Here is a 20,583-nt window from a genome sequence, read left to right as displayed (position 1 = left end):
TTTTATTAGAATTTTGTCGATAGAATTAATTATTGATTTAGTAGGTATTTGATATAGATTGGTATTTTAGTAAATAGTGGAATTGGTAAATTATTAGGATTAGGAATCTTTATTTATAAAAAGATGTAATCCCCTTATCAATTAATAGAAAATATTGCTTTAATCTTGTTTTTTATTTTAGTTTTTGATAATCAGATATCTCTGTAGACAATGGACCATGCATGTATCTGGGCTTTACCCAGTTCATACACCATAGTCTTGTCCAAGAAATAGTCTCAGGGCACGTGCAACGCCCGCACATCACACGCACTAGGTAAGTGAGGGTGTGCCCTTGCAAGTGGCCCCTAAAGAATTAATGCTCATACTAGGTATCGAACTTATGACCTACAAGTATGATTGGAAATGGGATCTGTTTGGTACTGGATCAGTACCACTCTGATATTGATCCGAAAAATTATAAAGATGTACCCAATCTGATCCGAACGGATTAAAGAATATGTGAACCGAATTCAATCCATTAATTTCATCCTTATTTTGAAATCAATTTGACCTGATCCAAACACATGACTTATTTTCAAATGGTCAATTTTCAAAAAATTAAAAATATAAAAATTTTAAAAATATATTTTCCAGCAACAAATATAAAGGCGAAAAAAGACAAACGTTTTATCTATGTGTATTTATATGAAATTAAGAATTTAAAAAAAAAAATTTATGAAAATATGTTCGGAGCGGATTGGGGTAGATCCAAATTTGATTTAAAATTATTTCGGATCTAAGATTCTAATTTGAATCCGATCCGAAAATCCGATTTTTCATGTTTTTTTTTTTTTTTTTTCTGATTAAATCAATTCGGACATTAGGTATATTTCATATCATTGCCAGCCAACCCCTCAATGTGTTGAGTAGTCAAGATTACGCTTTAAATCATGTTTTTACACAATCCTTGGTGGTTGAGTACTTAAGATCATTCTTTCTCTCATTTGAGTAGGCACGTTAGGAATTATGTTCCTAGCAATTGGTATCAGAGCACTGTTTGGGGTATGTCAACAAAGAAGAAGAAGAAGCCAACAAACATGGGTTTCATGGAGGAACACGTTGATTGTTTAGAGGAAGCAACAACCACTATGCAAGTTACCTTGGTGTCAATCCAGCAGGTTATAGAGAAATTGGTAGTTCAACAACCACCCTCTTTACCAAATCCTCAAGTACAAGCCATTGAGGTCATTGGTGGAAACTCAAAAGTAGGAGATCAGGTTGGTGAGCATGATAATCGAATGATTCCATGACCTCGTGAAAATTGAATTGAAGAAAGATTGATGCCACGCTTTGCTTAGATTGATTTTCCTTGTTTTGATGGGAATAATCTATTGGAATTAATTTATATATAAAGAAAAGCAATTTTTCTATTACCATAAATTTGCTAAAAACGAAAACGTTTCATTTCCTCTTTCCATGCGGAGGGAGTTGTGTCAAAATGATTTCAATGGTATGGTTATAGAAATTCATATATGAAGTGAAAAAGAATGGCAAAAGTCATATTGGTTCATTTTGGATCAACTGATTACGAGAATCTTGATGGAATATTGGTATAACTACAATAAGGTTTCGAATTTGTACAAAATTACCAAGGCCTTCGAAATAAGATCGGGCAAGAAGTGTTGATGTTTCAACTTTCATTACAAGAGGCAACGATGTTGGCTCGAAAACAAGAAGATTAACTATTCTAACATCGACATGCAAATCGATCAGTATCGGGATGGTTACCAATGGTCAAACACACACCTAAAATCTAAATGAGATAATCACGGTACCCACATGACGAATTTTAAGCAATGAGATGAAAGTTCAATGGGACAAAGGATTGTATTATACTTACGATGAATATTACACTCCAAGCCATACTTGTAAGAAGATGCAAATATATTTACTAGAAGGATGAGATGAAGTGGATGATGAAAATATTCCAATTGAAGTTACTTTACCTCCACAAGGACATGATCGATTTTTAGAGGGGGCATTTTTAGGACTCTATTTTCGTTAGGTTTAGTTTCTATTTCTATTATGATTCTATCGGAAGGATTATTTATTGATTTAGTAAGTATTTGATTTGAATATATATTTTAGTAAAAGTAGAATTAGTAAATTATTAGGACTAGGACTCTTTATTTATAAAAGGATGTAATTCTCTTGTCAACTAGTAGAGAATATTGTTTTAATTGTGTTTTTACACAATTCTTTGTGTCTTGAGTACTCGATATCGCCCCCTTCTTTCGTTTTCGTTTGAGTTTGAGTGGGCACATTAGGAACTAGATTCCTAACAAAAAATCAATCAAGAATGATTATTTTGATTGAAATCATCTAAACAAATCATTATCTCAAGTTTTTAGTCGACCTTTCCATGTATTTTAGTTGAAAAAACTAGAAAATTGGAAATGGGTAAGTCTCACTAGTGTCAAGTTCACCGCTTTTTATTTAAAAATGGTGAACTCGACAGTAAACAATGGTGCGTTCAACAGTAAAAATTGTGAACTTGACCCTAAATAAAAAAATGCATCGAGTTCGACACTATATAAAAAAGCGGTGAACTCAACAGTAAATAAAAAAGCAGTGAGTTCGCCAATAATGAAGGACCATTAAGAAAAAAAAAAGTTTACTAAATGTCCTATCAAGCAACCGAGCAAAACTTGGGGATTATTTAGAAAAAAATCCCTCCTTCAGGGTCCTTTAAGTAATTTTCCCATTTTTATTTACCCCTAAATTTTCCTAACTTAAGAAAAATCTAATGCTGCAAATTTGCTTTCAGTCATCTGCAATCTCTTTCGTAAATATTATTTACTTAAATTATCAACCTTAGGTATTGAATCAATTTTCGTTTTGGATCCAACCCAAAACCTCATGTTAGTGGCACAAAACATTATTCATCTTTATGTGTATCACAACACCATAAATATCAGGATTTCAATTACAAATGGATAAAAATGAATATTACAACTGATGACTACAATGTGAATCTCATTTGGATAGAGAAGATCTAACATTATATGGAGAGAGAAATTTAATCTATTTATGTTTTCTATGACATCTCATTTGGTAAAAGAAATGAAATATACCACCTACAACCAAGCTAGGTGGCCTCTGCAAGAGAAGAAAAATGAATAGGGTCAGGATCGGGGGACAACTATGTATTGGCTGATTCTATTGAAAACTGGCTCACTACGTCAAAAAAGCCCAAATTCTGCACTTATTTAACGGTAAATTCGACGGCCCAAATCTCACGTTTATATTCGCCGGCCCAAAGCCCGCATTTAAGCCCAACACGCGTATTCGACAGCCCCAGCCCAACGACCCACCGGTATTTTATATTTTATTTTTTATTTTTAATAAAATTATCGAACAGTTTCGATTTTCCTTCTCTTCTCAATCTCCCTCTCCTTTTGAAATTTCTTCTCAATCTCCAATCTCCCTCTTCGATCTACTCTTCTCAATCTCCCTCTTCGATCTACTCTTCTCAATCTCCCTCTTCGACTCTGAATTTCTTACCAAAATAGACTGTGGAGAGGCATTCGAGCTGCATTCGAGCGGCATTCGAGAGGCATACGAGAGGCATTCGAGCGGCATTCGAGCTGCATTGGAGAGGCATTCGAGAACACTGATCACCGATCAAACCAGACATTCGAGAGGCATTCGAGAACACCGATTGATCAAACCGATCGATCGATCGATCACTTCGTTGATAGATTTTTGATCTGCTTCAAATCCAGAGATCTTTAGTGTTTCTGCAAATCAGATTTTCTTCCTGCCTCGTTTTAGCCTTTTAAGTGGTACATTTTATAATTTTCTCTGTAATTTCAGTTTAATCTTGTTAAAATTCTACTTTAGATTCTTTAATCTTGTTTACCGAGCTTATTTGTGCTAAAATGAACTTCTAATCGTAGAGTTATTAGCGAATTTTTTGGTAAATACCCTAATTTTCCAGTCGGCCATCTTCACTTCTTTTTATTTCTTATATTTTTATTCTAGTTTCTTTACTGCTTCTATTTTTCACTTTAATATTCTCTAATTATTATGTTTTGATGGTGATCTATAGTTTTTTTTGGAGCTTTTCTGATAAATTTGGATCTAAAATTGGAGAAATCTAATTGGATGCATTTTTCTATGAATTTAGCTTAGATGATATGAATGTAGTTTCTTTGATTTGAGTTTAGTTCGTTAAGGGTCTATTTTTGGAGCTCTCTGTCAACTCTGTGATTTCCCTCTATATGTATAATGTGACCTCTTATACATGCCAATGGTCCATCTCACCCATATTATTGAACAGACACACTCCTCTGCTCATCTCTTATTCTTGTAATAGAAACCAAACATCAAACTCTCATAATTTCACAACAACAATATAGTTACTCCTGCTTCAAGCCTCCTAGTTCCATTTAGCATTCCAAAAAATGTCTCACCTTGTACTCTCAGATTCTGTATATAAAAGCAAGCACTTTAATTAAAAGCCATTACTAACACAGATACGCCAACACCAACAAAATTGGTCCACTTCTTCAGCAATCACCTAAGAGCCATGCTTAAATACCTCTTTGAGTTCAAGTTCATGACACAACCATGTCCACTTGAGCAACTAAAATTCAATCTTCCGTCATGTGTACCATGTGCATGGTCCACCTACACATTGAGCTAGACACATGTGACCCACCCACTCATTGAGCTAGACCTTAAAGTCTATAATTTGGTTTGAATTGAAATTAGTGGAAAGATTTATGTGATTCGATTATAATCCTGTTTGATAGTTATCTACGTGATTCACACTTGCATGATAGAATGGAGCACGTTTCATGATTGTTTAGGATTTCCTGGATTCAAAATTAGTTCCCTTATGGATTGAGGGCTGTCTAACATACTAAGTCCGACTTCTTGTAATAAAATACATTGAGTGCTTCTTAATTTGAAAATTGGATGCGTTATGTCGCTCTCATCTCCATTTTTTTTTTCTTGCTAGTAGTAGTAATTAAAATAATTGGAAGAAAAAGACTCTTACCTGAGAGGTCCAGCTTAAGGAGGGTTTGTTGAGCAGGAATAAAAGTAGAGATTTTGTATTAGTGATTCCCTTGGAACACCTTATTTCCTCAAGTATTTGCCTCAAATTTCTCCTTTCAAAGGATATGGACTTGAAAGTTGATCCTTCAGACAAACCTTTAATTTCTTTAGTAGTGCCTACAAATCTCTAATGGTATTTGTTAATGTTAAAATGTGGATGTGGCATTTTTCTGTGTTTAAAGAAAATTTTATTTATCTATTTATTACACAAAAGAGATACACACATATGCCATATATGCAATAGAGATACACAGATACACACATGTAATCTAAATTTGTTATCTTGTTTGGTCTAATTTTGCAATTGAACTGTTTTGTGTTACTAGAGAAAGAACCTGAAGTGTAGCTACTCGACGCTCAATTAATTGAGACCCAGATTAAGTTACAGATGTAACTCAATGTTTGAAACCCAAGAACACTTGTTTACTATGCAACAATTTGGCAAGTTTTGTTCTACTTGATTGAGTTTTTGTTGTTGTAAACATGCATACATAAGAGAACTCAAACGAAAGTGAAAAATGTTGTTTTCTCCTATAATTTTTAAAGGTTATAGGGGTTTTGACTTGAGTCAAACACCACTCCTATCTGTTCCTTACTCCATTCTTCCTATCTGATTCCGCTATATTTCATTTTGAGGCAGTATTCTTAGGTTCTAATAGAATGCTAATATTGTATGACAGTCAACAGCTGCATGTGTGTGTGTGTGTGTGTCTAGGCTCCATACATTCGATATCGCTTTGATACTTCTATAGATCACATTACTAATTAATGATGGATAACTATGAACGAGCAAAATTAAGTTTGCATAGGCTGGGTAGATGAGTGTGTTGGTGATAGGTAACAATTGCTTGTATTTCTTTAAATATTTGTAGCATGTAGCGTGTGAGGATAGTTTCCGAGGATATCCGGTTCTTGCTTGAAGCCTCCAAAGCAAGATAAAATGTATCCATTTTGTAAAACAATGGAAATGTATTGCTAATCCTTGCTAACCATCACTTATATTTTCTTATGTCTGGTACAATGTAATTGGGAGTGGATGGAGAAAGGAGTTACATGAGGCTTTTATATTTAAGGCACCCAACTAGGAAAGAAAATGGTGTGTCGTCAAACTGCTAGCAGTTCAAGGAGGTGGACGGTGATTGGTCACAATTACCTGTAATTCCATAAACATTTATAACATGTTACATATAAGGAGAGGCTTAGAGGATATCTGGTTTATTGATAATTGTTTCTAATTAACCATTAATTTTATTTTCTTTTTTCCATATATTAAAATTGAGAGTGGAATGAGAAAGGAGTTATAACTTATATGAGACTTTATCTTTTGGTAACAATTATTAGTATTTCTATGAACATTTCTAGCATGTAGCATGTGAGGAGAGTTTTTTAAGGATATCTGCAATTGAGTTTACTTCATTCAGTCAGACTATTGTGTTCTGCAGCAATCATTTGCATTTCATTGTTTATATTATCTGATGTATGTGTGAACGGCTTAGTGTAGTTATGGATGAGTCCACGGAGTCTAGGACAAGTAATGATGGAACTATATAGGCATTCAGGTTTTTGGTGCTAGGAGGCTAGTCTGCTGTCTACACATTGTTGACTGTACCCATGGTATACAATGTGGGTGCATTGCTGATAATTGCAGGCTAGTTTATTGTGTTCTGTGCATTTTTGCAAATTGCATGAAAAAAAAATAAAATCTAATGTTCAGTTAGGTATGTACTTTTAGAAATTCATTCGGAAACTTTGTGGGGATAGTTTGGTTTGTCAGGGATTATTTTTTGTTTAGGATGTATTTGTTAAGTTCTATCATAATTATTTGGAATCCTTTTAGGTATTGAAGATTCTAGTGAAGCAGCTGCTTGAATACCAAAAGACTTGAAAGTTTTTACGTTAGTTTATTATACTTACAAAGTAATTCTCCTAGCTTATTACTGTGAAAATATCAACCGTGGACAGTTCTTGGAGTTTAGTTTATGTTTCAAAGGGCATCTCTTCTCTGTAAATGGCTTACTCCTTTGGATACTAAACAAGAGCTTTGATTCTTGTCCAGAATTCCATGTGCATGCATTTTGGCTGGAAAATCGGTACAAAATCACTTGATAGTCCCCCCAAAGTTTGTAAAAGGATTCTTCCAATGTCAATGACCAATGTACTATATGATGTCCATAAATATATATATATATATAATGTATATTGCAAAAGATAGTAATTGAACCAATTGTTATGATCATCGATCCCCTTCTCTGGGTCTTCATACTAAGTCAGCCTGTCTTTGCTTTAACTGGATTGATTCAACTTGCTAACAACTCGGTTTGGTTTAATTATATACCTAGACTGGCTTTGTCTCTACTTGGGCCAATCCTAATCATCTTAGTCTTGGACATGTTTGTTATAAGATTCATTAAGTTATCCAAATACATCTGTCATACCTGGCTTTTCTGTGATTAACTAATTTTAGTCTAATATTTATTGAATTTTTTTATATTGGAACTGTTTACTTATGGAAATAGATTTTTTTTTATATAGAATTTTACGTCATTCAGGTATGAGGATGGCTCATGAATGATGAAACTCTATGAATGATGAAACTCCATGGTCGAAAAGATCAATATTCTTTGACTTGCCTTATTGGAGGGATTTGCCACTTCGTCACAATCTTGATGTGATGCACATTGAGAAAAATGTGACTGAAAATCTCTTCGCAACAATTATGAAGACGAAGGATAAGACGAAGGATGGCCGTAAAGCTCGATTAGACTTGAAAGAAATGAAGATAAAAAAGAATTTGTGGCCGATGAACATTAATGGCAATGAGGTTTTACCAAAAGCTCTTTACGAACTGTCTAATGAGGAAAAAGAATTAATTTGTAAAACTTTGTGGGATTTGAAAGTTCCTGTCGGATACAGTTCAAATTGGAAACAAAATGTGAGTTTACAAGAACTTCAATTGAAAAATTTGAAATCACATGATTACCACATACTTATGCAACATTTATTACCGGTGTTGCTAATGCACGCATTCAAGATGAAGAATCAAAAGCCATTGCGTGCCGCTATTCGACAACTGTCGATGTTTTTCAATGTCTTATGCTCGAAAAAAATCAATCGTTTGGAGCTACAAAGTTTTAAAGGACGTATTGTAGAAACAGTGTGTGTATTCGAAAAATATTTTCCACCTTCTTTTTTTGTTTCTATGATACATCTCCTTGTGCACTTGGTGGAGGAAGCGCTGATGTGTGGACCAGTTAGATATCGATGGATGTATCCTTTTGAACGGTATGTGATGATCAATAAGTAATGAATATTTTTATTTGTCTTATTGTTGTCTAATTCGTAAAACATTATTAGGATGATGAAGAGTTATAAACGATATGTGGTGAACCAAACATTCCCAGAAGGTTCTATCACAGAATGTTATCTTATGGAAGAAGCAATGATGTATGCTATGCATTACATGCCCGATGATTTACGTCAAATAGGAAGTCATCAACGAGGCCAACATATGATTATGAATGATGGCTGTGAACCTGCCTACCCTATTGATAAGAATGGGAAACGTTATGTTCTGAACAATGTGGAGTACGAACAAGTTCGCAAATGGGTACTTCGTCAGTCTGCTGAGAATTCTCAATGGGAAAAGTATGTAGCAACAACTCAAATTTATTTCTATATTATATGAATTTAAACCTCATTAATTCATACTATCTTCTATAGGAAATATGATAAATACCTTCAAAGTCTTGCGTCAAGGGCTAATAGTCGAAAGACCAATTCACAAGTAGAGAAAGAAATGTCATACGCTCATTGGGTTAGAGAACAACTACATGACGATTTCAGCCCCTCAATCACAAAAAGACTTGCTATTGGCCCAAATGCTTCTGCAATTTCATATAACGCATATGCAGTAAATGGGTATGTTTTCTATACAGCGGAATATGAAATGAATTTATCAACACAAAACTCTGGGGTGTCAATGAAAGCTGTAACGAGTTTCCGGGCAAATGCTAGAGATACGAACTATGTAGATGAAGAAGTTACCTATTATGGTATTGTAAAGAAAATAATTGAGTTGGACTACCTAGATTTCAAAGAGACGGTATTTTATTGTGATTGGGTGCGTATAGAAGATTCAAATGGGTATATGGTTGATCGAGACACAAATTTACGATATGTTAATCTAGAGAGATTGATGAGAAATACAAAAGTGGACGATGAACCGTTTATTCTTGCCTCACAAGCAACTCAAGTTTTTTATTGTAAAGATCAAAGTCGGCCTACGGAAGCTTGGCACGTGGTTTTAGAAGCTCCAAAGAGATTGAATAAAGATGTAGACGCTTTTGAAGATCCTTTAGCATTTGCGGCAAGTAACGTGGATGCTTTATCATCTGTTCTTAAAGAAGATATCATTGAAAATGATGATGAAAACTAACTATATTGGTACGTTATGTATATATTTATGAAAAATAGTGTGTTATAATAGTAATGATCTACTTTTATTTCTTTCAAATACAAATTCATTGTTGATATTGTGTAATATTTCTGCTTTGGTTGTTATTTAACACACCATTTGATTTATTGCTTTCATTTTTAATCTTATTGCTTTCAAATATTTATACTATTTTTTTTAATGTTATTCCATACAGACCTTATGACGTTGATAGAAGATTCTGATAGCTCGTCGACATCGGATTCTGATAGCTCGACACCCTCGATTCCTACACGAGATAGTCATCAGAGTTCGTCGACATCGGATCCACATTCATCATCTGATTCACGTCTTCATGTGGAATTCAATGCTATGGGGCAATGCATTGGGGATAATTCGACAGACTTATCGACCAATATAGCCGCTATGCGATGGCACACGTGCCACCTTTCTATTCTTCTTGGAGGAAAGTACCGACAGAGTTGCTTGAACTTATTTGGCGTCTTCTCCAGGTAGTATAAATATTCTATTGATTAGTTGTAATAATGATGAATATTTTCATTATATTATAATTGATTTATTTGTTCATATTTGGACAGTCCCGTTACGATATTTCTGAGGACTACAAGAAGTTCTGCCTACAGAAAGCTGGTCATGCATGGAGAGATTGGAAATATCGATTGGGGAAGGAATATTGCAGAGTTGGTAATACTGATGCAGAGCGAAAGTTGAATAAGCCCAAAAGTGGATGGATCAAACAGGATGATTGGGAGAAGTTTGTTGATTTAAAATCGACATCGACTGACCAAGAAAAATGTGATAAAATGAAAAAGCTTCGTAAGCAAAATAAAACTCCACACACAACCGGTAGAAAGGGTATAGCAAAAAAGGCAGAAGAAATGGTAAGTATTAATCTAATTATTAATTTACATACTCTGTTTCAAATGTTCATTAATTTATATTGCTTTTAAGATTGTATGCATTTTTGATGTGGCACATTTTTGATCTAAACAGAAAAAATATAAGACGGATGGTCGGCACCCCACAAGAACAGAGCTTTTCATCGATAGTCATACGAGGAGTGATGGTAGTGCTCTCACTCCTGAGTTGACCAAATCTCTCGTAAGTGATGTCATTTTTTTGGTCAAATTTTTTATTTTTATTTTAAAAAAAATTACTTATCATCGTAATGTTTTCATTGTTTTATAGGGTCAATTAAACAATCTTATTAAAGAAGATCCTAGTTTTACCCATAAGGATATCGACCATGATCCTATTTCCATTGTATGTATGACTTAGATTATTTAATTTTAATTTTTTATTTACATACATTATATTAATCATAGTTTGTGCATAGGTGTTTGGGAAAGATGGAAAAGGCAGAATAAGAGGCATGGGGGGTGGAGTTTCAAAGACTTCATTACGTTATACAACTCAAAGTCGAAATTATACGGATAAGTTTGAAAGAGACATGGTTAACTTAACTCAACTAGTTCATACACTAATGAAAGATAAGAAGAAGAAAAAGAAGAACAAGAACAAGCACAAGAAGAAAAAATCATCTACATTTGAAGTTGGAGGTCCTTCTACTCAGGTAAGATGTAAAAACACTTTAACTTTAGAGATTCTTCATTTAATTTTTCATTAATATTTAATTCATATAAATGATGGATTTTAACTTACATATCTAATCATAAACAATAATTCTATTTTATAGGCGACATCAGATTCCACAATTCCTAATAGGCGAGGAGGTAAAGAACCAGTATCAGAATCATTACCATCATTGAATAATGGTAGGGTATGCTTATTGATGAACTTCAGAAGGAATGTGATCTACGCCAAAGGAGCACTAGTAGATCCTGAGAAGCCAGATATCGAGTATTATTCAATCTGTATCGATGAGATCATTGACTCTTCGACTGAGCTAATGGATAGAGATGGACCCCAAGGGACTTTAATTGATATTCTTTGTGGTGAGGTGATTAGATGGCCTAGGAGTCATTGTCGTGTATTTTGAGGGTTAAGTCAAGACAACGCTTGGGGTAAGAAGGTTTTTTACCTTTTGTTTGGTAACTTCATGGGCTAATTGTCAATGTTATTATTGTTATTTGCATTTGCTCACATGTTGAATCTAATGTTTGTATCCTTTGTATCCTTTCTGAAAATAACTTAGTTGGGTCATTTGCTGCAGATGTTTATGAGGTGTATTCAACAAATTGCTGACAAATTTTGAGAAGCACTGTTTAATCCTCTCAAATCCCCTTATTCATCAATTTCCCCCCATAAGGTATGTATTTATTAGTGCTCTTCTGAGAGGATGTATACTTCTTTATTCCTACTAGAAGAATTAGGATACCCATTTGTAGAATCTGAAAATTTGTCTTTTTACCAAGTATACACTCAAATGCTTATGTCCAAGGTGTATCTAATGCACCTTAACGTGTGCCCTTAGAGCACATGTAACAAAACCCTTCATTATTTTCAATCGTCTGTTTTGCATGCAAGTCTGAAGTGGCTCTGCTTGGAAGGATGTGAAAACTATATCATGGAAATACTTTAGGAGTAGAACAATAGAAATTTGTCATGTTGTCTTCATTTTCTATCATCTTTGAAGCTCTTTTTCTTTTGTGTGTGTTGGCTCCTTTGTCTATGATTTCTCCTGGGACATATCTTCTGTTGAGGCATGTTTCTTCACATCTTAAACTACCTTCATCCAAACTCATTGGGCTAGACATGACCCAAACTCATTGGGTTTGTTGTGATGGTTATAGTGATTGGGATGGTCAAGTGATAGATATATGCACCATCATCAAAATGTTGGTCAAATATTTGGCAATTGAATGGCTCCCTTTTGATAATTATCAAATGTTTATCAGTTCAATAAAGGACTGCATATATCTATCACTTGAAGAAGTACTGCACATGCTTATGTCTTTGTGAAAAGAAAGGGAAATTTTCTGTTTAATTGGTGTGGTATATGATTGTGTATTTATATGGGGTCCAAGGTGAGGATGGTTAACCAAAAATACCATTTAGAGATATCACTACTACTACTACTACAATGGCTCTTAATCTCAACCTCCTAATACCACCCTGCTCTTTGAGTGGCTTCTCATCTCCAAGAACTTTTCCATTGAAACTTTTTCTAAGAAGCTCGTCTTGCTTGGCTCCTCGACGTGTTCATTGCCTTGTCAGTACCCATCAAAACTGTGATCCATCGGTTGCTAGACGATCAGCCAACTACCAACCTAGCATTTGGGATTTCGATTTCATTCAACCATTACTACTGCAACCTTGGTTGTGCTTCTTCCCTCTGCACCAACATCAGCACCCAACAAAACCCAGGTCTCTCTCTCTCTCTCACACACACACACACACACACAGTGCTTACTGCTTTACTGATTTACAAAATGGTTGATTTGAATGGCAGGTGGAGAAGAAGTGAAAGGTTGTGTTGGTTCTTGCTCTGAGATGTGCACCAAATATCACTAGTACCTTAATTCTAGATCCTGTACTCTTAAGTAGTTGAGTAGCTAACAAACTCTAGCTATCCTTGATGCACACAGTAGCACTCTTCAAGGAATCCTTTATTGATACACATACACCTTGTTGTCGGCATCATTGACACTGGAATCTGGCCAGAATTGGAAAGCTTCAATGATGAAGGAATGGGCCCACCCCCAAGTAAATGGAAAGGTGTTTGCAAAAACTTCAAGTGTAACAAGTAAGTTTTCTTCAATCAAATTTTGCACATGAACCACAAAGAAAACTGATTTCAGTTTAATGCAAGTCTATGTTTATTTTGGGACGTGTTGTGGGTATATCATGGTCTACATTCATTTTGAAGTATCTGTGCAACATAGATGTTGTTTATAGATTAATTAAGTTAGAAATAGATGTGCTTTGATTTGATTTTTTTTGCCATGGAAATTACAGTAAGATTATAGGTGCGAAATTTTATAAAGCCGACAAATCATTTGGGGAACAGGAAGAAAAGTCTCCTCATGACACAATAGGGCATGGCTCTCACACAGCATCACGGTGGCCGGGCGTGAAGTGAGAAACATAAGCCTCTATGGCCTTGCTAAAGGAACTGCGAGAGGAGCTGTTCCATCTGCGAGGATCGCTGTTTACAAAGTTTGCTGGATTGGAGGGTGTGCTGATGCTGACATCTTGGCTGCTTTTGATGATGCAATTGATGATGGTGTAGACATCTTATCTGTTTCACTTGGTCGTTCGCCTATAGATTATGATAATGAAACATCTGATGATGGTGATGATGAGTTCCTCAAGCAATACAAGCTGAAAGATATCAATGACCTAACTCCTCTCCAACGGGCGGCCATTAAAGGGAGTGTGAACGACTTGCGCAGAATTCTTTTGGCTTGTCTGGTAGCTGTTCTGGATGTAACAGCTTGGGGAGACATTGCATTTTGACGTTTGTGCCATCACCGTCAGTGTGGTTGGGGACATATGCAAGGCATTGGAGGAGGTGTTACCTTACTGTGATGGCATAATGACACAACTCCCCAAGGACTTGTCAGTTGCATCAATCTGTGAAGCCGCCCATCTTCTCGGTCTGTGAAGCTGCCCATATGCCCATCTTCTCATGCTTTGGTGATATTGCAAAGTGCAGCAGAGCTATCTACCCATGTAGCGGGTGCTAATGCCGTATACACCTTACCATCTTCTAAGAAATGGAATATTGAAAGTGGGATTTTTTTTTCAGATTTCATTATGTTGATGTATATGAACATGATCTCAGGAATTCTTCCAACATGTGATTTATAACTTCGACTTATATAAGTAAATTTTTTTTTTTAAATCTTATTATTCTTCAATATGAGAGTGGACGGGATGAGATGTGAGTGGATGGGATGGGATGTGAATGTCGATGTGGATGGGATATGAATATGAATGTGTGAAATTTTTGCAGGTATAAGTTGAAGACAAAAACATTTGGGCATGAAAAAATGAGTTCAATATGATATGGCGTTTAAAATAATTCGACGGTCTCAATCCGTCGATAATATGATATAATTACAGATTCGACGGCTTATAACCGTCGAAAATAATTTATTCGACGGCCTATAGCCGTCGAAAATAATTTTAAAACCGTCGATTATTTATAAAATTCTATGGTTTTGAGCCGCCGAATATTTTTTCGACAAGCCCTAATTCGATGGTCCAATTCGACGGTCAAGACTGTCGAATTGACCCAAAATTCGACGGTTTTGGGCCGTCGAATTTTAGGTATTTTCACATAGTGGCTGGTCATCCAGTTTTGCATCCAAAATCAATAATAAAGGTTTTTAGGAAATGGTAGACTAGATCAGTCAATTGCAATAAAAAGATGAGTAAGGTTAGCCTTACAAACTTAGTAAGATTTGAAATCTTAAGGATCATTGGGCTCGACTTGTGGCACTCAAAAACTTGATCCGATGCCATAGGGAGGTAGAGAACAAAATTCTATGAACTTGAAAAAAAAAAAAATTAAAAGAACGTTACTTTCACCATTAATTTTAATTTTAAATTTGGGAGTTCGGTGGGAGTTCAGTTACCGTCCATTTTCAAAACCTTGGATTAGGGCTTTAAAATAGGTCAGGTTCAAGCTGATATAAGTGTGTCCATATTCATATTCAGATCCGAATCCAACTCGGATCATACTAGCTAAGACCATATACTAACCATTTTACTTTCATTAAAACCATATCCGGATATTGATTCGAGCTGGTCGGGTCGGATAATGTCGAACCGTTCAAGATTATTTCAAATGAAATTTGCTAATATGTGACTAAATATTGACTAAGACTCAAAACTTCTGCATTTTGAAGAGAGGCTTTAACCACTACACCTAATCATTGTTGGCTCATGGAAAATGACTTTAAAAAAATTTAATAATGTAACTTGCAAAGTAATATATCATTCGGATCTTGACGGATATAGGGATGGAACCGTATCCGACTCGAGTCAAGGGACATCAACTCTTATCCAAACAATATTTTAATTTGGATATACTTGATGAAATCAGATCCGCTAAATTCGGATTCGGATCACTCAGATTTCAGATCAATCTATACCATTTTAAGCCCCACCTTGGAACAAGCCCAAAAAATATTATTTTTTTGAATCTATGTTTTTCAATAAAAATTTAGTTTGTTGTGATGTTAATTGCCAATTTGGTAATCCATTTGAGCTCAATGACCCTTAGTAAGATTTTAAAAAGTGTTTTTTCTAACCAACTAGAATTGTTCAAGTCAGATTAATTACCATAGCACTGAGAATGAGTAGAAATAGATTTTATAATAGCAATATATATAAATAAAAAAGAGAGCTGCTATTGGCACCACAAATTTTACTTATTACACCCCAATTTCTTAAATTATTTATCACTCCAATTAAAGATTAAAACACACTCTTCAAACGTTACAAAGGTTTGACTCAAATTATTATCTCAACATTAAAACACTCATTCAAACAATTTTAGTAGTTGTTTACCGTTATGATTTAGCTCATGTAAAATCTTAAATCGAGCAAGAAAATGAGAGATTCTATTGGCACCCCAACTTTCACTTATTCTCCACCATTTACTTATTTTCTTTATTTTTAATTGGGGTGTAATAAGTAAAGTCGGGGTGCTAATTGCAGCTCTCTTAAAAAATCAGGATGAATTTAAAATAAAAAAAAAAAAGATATAAAAGCAACCAATAAACAACAAAGAATTAAATTGCATTTTCTATTACATTCACAACTGTAAAGAAAAACTCTCCGAGTGTTAATTGCAGAAAGCAAACTACCTGCATTCTAAAAGGAGCTTCAAGGATCATTATCAATTCTTTAGAAAATGCAAAGCATCCTATGATGATCAAATATGCTCATTTCTTTGTCACCTGGGAGGAGCTCTTTACCAGGATAGAGAAAATTATAAAGGGAACTATCTCCACTATCTTGGTAGGCATTTTCTATTGTTTCATTAATCGAGTTATCTGCCAAATATAGAAGTTTCATTAAGAAAAATATAGTTTAGAAGTTGGGATAAAACCAAATTCAATATTACGTATCTAAGAAAACTTCTCTCCACTAATGAAGAGAGTTGAGCCATTACAAGGAAGAAAACTATTAACAGGTCATTGAGGAACAGAGGTAAAATAGGTAATAACATACCAGTAGTGTGAGCAGAATCTAAGGGCCCATGTGGATACAGGAACTAGAAATACTTAAAACATAAGTACTTCCCTAAGTATTTTTTAAAGTATTGTCTGGAGTAGGTGGATAATTGATGTGTGTTCGGATATATGTTTTGAGAAGTACTTTTGATAGAGTTTTGTGTTTGAGAATTATTTTGGATTCTATTAAAATGATCAAAATGCCCTTATGAGTATTAGTTACTATTTTTAATATTATAACTTAACAAATTATGCTCCAAAAGAAATAAAAGTTATTGTTTTTATCCATAAAAACTTATACAAACACCCAACAATTATAAACAAATGGAAGATATTGTGAGCAAATATATAAAATTACTAAAAATATGAAGAAACTTTTACCACATCAATGGATAGTAAATTTCTATGTAATTGTTCACATCAATCTTGCAAAAGAAACTTTCAACCATAGTTGGAATCCTCATGGATAAATCATCAAGTGAATAATTATAAACAAATGAAAGATATTGTGAACAAATATATACAACTACTAAAAATATGAAGAAGCTTTTACCATATTAATGGATAGTAAATTTGTGTGTAATTGTTCACATCAATCTTACAAAAGAAATTTTCAACCATGGTTGGAATCCTCATGGATAAATCATCAAGTGGATAATTAGGAGAGTTAGAAATCTAAATTCAAATGATATAGTAAAAGGCTACCACCATATCAATGGATAATAATAAAATATTATTTAATTGCATTTTTTGAGGGTATGCTTGTAATTTTCAAAATTTATGGGGGCATACTTGTCCCAAATGCTATACCAAAAGGCTACTACCACATCAATGGATAGTTATATAATATTATTCCAATTACATTTTTTAGGGTAGACTTGTAATTTTCAAAATTTATGCAGGGCATACTTGTCCCAATCTATCATTTTGACGGTGTTTTGTGGCTCCACACAAGAGTAGCTTAGAGAAGTAGACATCATCTGTATTCCGTGAAAAAGCACTAAAATTACTCTAAAGTAAAGTAGTTCTTTTCAGGAGTTATTTATCCAAACACCTTTAAAGTGCTTCTAACTCTTGTAGAGAGTCAGAAGCACTTAGAAAAGTCAATTCACATAGGCCCTAAATGACTGTAGTGATAACAATGCACATAAAAATATGAGAGAACCATACCGTCAATGTATCTAGAACACGTTGATTTGATACAATGGAACCCACATCAGGAAACTATTATCAAAATCTGAATGGCTTCTAAGAGAAAATGCTGAGGTATAATCCCGTAAAATTCACAAATGAAGGACAACCCAAAAGAAGCATTTTAGTGTTTATCTTCACTTGTGAAAACTGTTTCAACGTCCTCTTTGTCTCTTTTTTTTCTTCTCGGTTTTTTATTTTTATTTTTATTTTTTTAATTTGTATGCCTTTTATTTTGTCTCTAGGTGTGTAACCTCAACCTCCTCTTGTTCTCCTTTTGCTTGGTTAATGAATCTAAAACTAGGACTTATTTTTAATCTCAATGGAACTTGATTGCACAAACCAAAGATTTGCCAAATGATCAATTGCATCAATATCTCATGCTGCTAAATCATACTATTGTTGTTTGTTGTTTTTCATGAAAGAAGCTCAATCAAAGTCCATATGCATAGTTTAACAAGGGCATTGAACTTTCTAAGAATTTTCCACGTCAAATATGCCGATAACAATTTCAAATAAATCTTAATTTATTCAAATGTTTTGATTTCAACTATTTTTTATAAATTGGTTATATAATCTTTATTGTATAATAACTTATTTAAATACTTTTTTGATGTTTTGTACTTAAATTTACTAAAGAAAATACATTTCCCTGGAAATAAAGTGTCAGAGGAGTGAACAAAAGAGTTAAAATTGAGATTACGGTACCCAATGGCATCAGTTCTTTCCCATTTTGATCCTTCTATTACATTCCTTCAGATAGCCCAACAAATAGTGCAAGGAGTGATGCTCCACAAAATCCTCTTTGCATTGCTTAAAGAGAAGCAGTTAGATCTGAAACAAAGTTCTAGTCTAGATCATCTACTCTGAGAAAATTGCAGCATTCTTTAAATGGATATATAGTGATGGTGGGGACAAGAGACAAAATTGTTGCTAGATGGGAGGTCATTGAGAGGGTGCATTTACTCATTCCATTATTCTTCATAGGTCCTCTAATGATGGGGTGGATGGGATGGATCGGTTCGGTACCCAATCAGTACCACTTCAATACCGATCCGAAAATTTGTAAACATGTATCCGATCCGATTAATGAATATGTGAACCAAATCCAATCTATTTCATTTCATCATTAATTCGAAACAGATCCGAACAAATGCCTTATTTTAAAATTATCAATATTCAAAAAATATAAAATAATATAGAATTTTAAAAAATCTATTTTCCAACTATAAACATAGAATAAAACCAAAAGACTAAAACATTTTTTTTCATAGCAGATTCCGAATCTGATCTAAAATTGTTTTTGATCTAAGATTTCAATCCAAATTCGAGCCAAAAATCCAAAATTTTCATTATATTTTATATCATTATTTATTGCAATGGATTAAACCTTCAAATTTGATTGTTTAGATTTGAAATTAAGAAATATGCAATAGTTGTCCCATTTTTTAAATTTTTTAATAATAATTAAATATTATATTATTTATTTAAAATATCATGCATATGAGTCTTGCACTTTACACTTTGAGGCTTACGCCTCGAGGCACCAGCTAGTAGAGTACGCTGCCTCAAGTTTCAGCGTCTAGAAAACATTGGGCAAGCAACCCTCTAAGTTTTTGGATGTGACCTAAATTTATAGGAAACTTTCTTTACTGATTAAGGAAACTGTTACTTTTCAATACATCTGACAAGACTAAATTAGTAAGAAGTATTACTAAGGGTCGTTGGGCCCACAGGAATTGGCATGTTAGCCGAACTCCACCACAGCCCTCTAGAGTTCATGGCATAAATCAGCCTAAGAGAAAATTAAATTCTTTTGGCAGGATCAAACCTTCTGAGAAAGGATTGTTATAGAACTCCCAAATTTAAAATTAAAATCTAAAAGAAAAAATTATTATTAATTTATTTTTTTTTAAATTCTTAATTTTTTTTATATTCAACCATTTTCATGAGATATATCAGTCAAGAAACTTTCATAAGGAAAGTGTTTTTCCTTGTAGGGCTTTTCTAGCTTCAACAACCCATACTTGAGGGTCTTTGTCAAAGGAGCGGTTCGGATAAGAGGACAACCACAAATTCAGATGAATATAAATCTTTTAGGGATTAGTACATATTTTCATTGGGATACATAATCTTTGGGAATCCCTAACTTCCAAATCGTAAAATTGATGAAGAACCTCAACCGTTGCTTGAGATTTCAGTATTTTCCTTCATTTTAATATTTAGAGTCAGACTAGTCTAACTTAGTAAGATTTCAAATATTACTAAGGGTCTTTGGGTCCACATGGATTACCATAGTGGTTAATCCAAAACCATTATCTTCTAGATTTCTTTAAAAATTTCAGATTAAAATAAAAAGATATGATTATTCATTCTTTTGATTAATCCCACTAGGTTTGAACTAATCGGGATTTCTTCTGAACCCAACGATGAGATTGACATCTATGAGCCAAAATAAAGAGAGAATTTTTTTTATTATTCATTCTTTTTCAAGGAGAACTAAAAGAGGGAAAAGAAAATTGAAACTGCAAAAGAAAGGCATGTGGGAAACGAGTCCAAAAGAAAATGAGTCTTGGCTGATAAAACCAATAGAAGTGGATCTTGTTACTATTCGGTGCATATGCACTTTCTTTCCACAAATGAAACGTGATGGATAGCTAGGCTTTGGGCCTTAAAGTAGTGGGTTGA

General features: G+C 34.1%; 1 protein-coding gene across 8 annotated transcripts; it reads left to right on the top strand.

Annotated features, from left to right (window-relative positions):
• The first annotated feature begins 3,462 nt into the window (after positions 1-3,462).
• On the top strand, positions 3,463-14,366 carry LOC147386231 (uncharacterized). Of its 8 annotated transcripts, XM_086423068.1 has the most exons (13): positions 7,703-8,385; positions 8,458-8,748; positions 8,824-9,546; positions 9,753-10,047; positions 10,135-10,437; positions 10,550-10,657; positions 10,745-10,819; positions 10,893-11,129; positions 11,253-11,580; positions 11,730-11,825; positions 12,544-12,883; positions 12,969-13,262; positions 13,475-14,366. In XM_086423068.1, exons 4-9 carry the CDS (start codon positions 9,967-9,969, stop codon positions 11,553-11,555), a joined length of 1,107 nt encoding a protein of 368 aa, XP_086279194.1. In that variant the 5' UTR covers positions 7,703-8,385; positions 8,458-8,748; positions 8,824-9,546; positions 9,753-9,966; the 3' UTR covers positions 11,556-11,580; positions 11,730-11,825; positions 12,544-12,883; positions 12,969-13,262; positions 13,475-14,366. The 8 variants fall into 8 exon arrangements, with proteins under 8 accessions (XP_086279195.1, XP_086279189.1, XP_086279196.1 ...); XM_086423064.1 differs by having other exon boundaries at positions 11,730-12,883; XM_086423070.1 differs by lacking the exon at positions 10,550-10,657 and having other exon boundaries at positions 7,701-8,385; positions 11,730-12,883.
• Positions 14,367-20,583: the final 6,217 nt, after the last annotated feature.

Source organism: Akebia trifoliata, chromosome 14 (genome assembly GCF_017979445.1).
Source record: "Akebia trifoliata isolate Shusen 1 chromosome 14, ASM1797944v1, whole genome shotgun sequence".
Taxonomy (NCBI): domain Eukaryota; kingdom Viridiplantae; phylum Streptophyta; class Magnoliopsida; order Ranunculales; family Lardizabalaceae; genus Akebia; species Akebia trifoliata.
The sequence above is the reverse complement of the archived record's forward strand: the minus strand, read 5'-3'. Positions and strand labels throughout refer to the sequence as shown.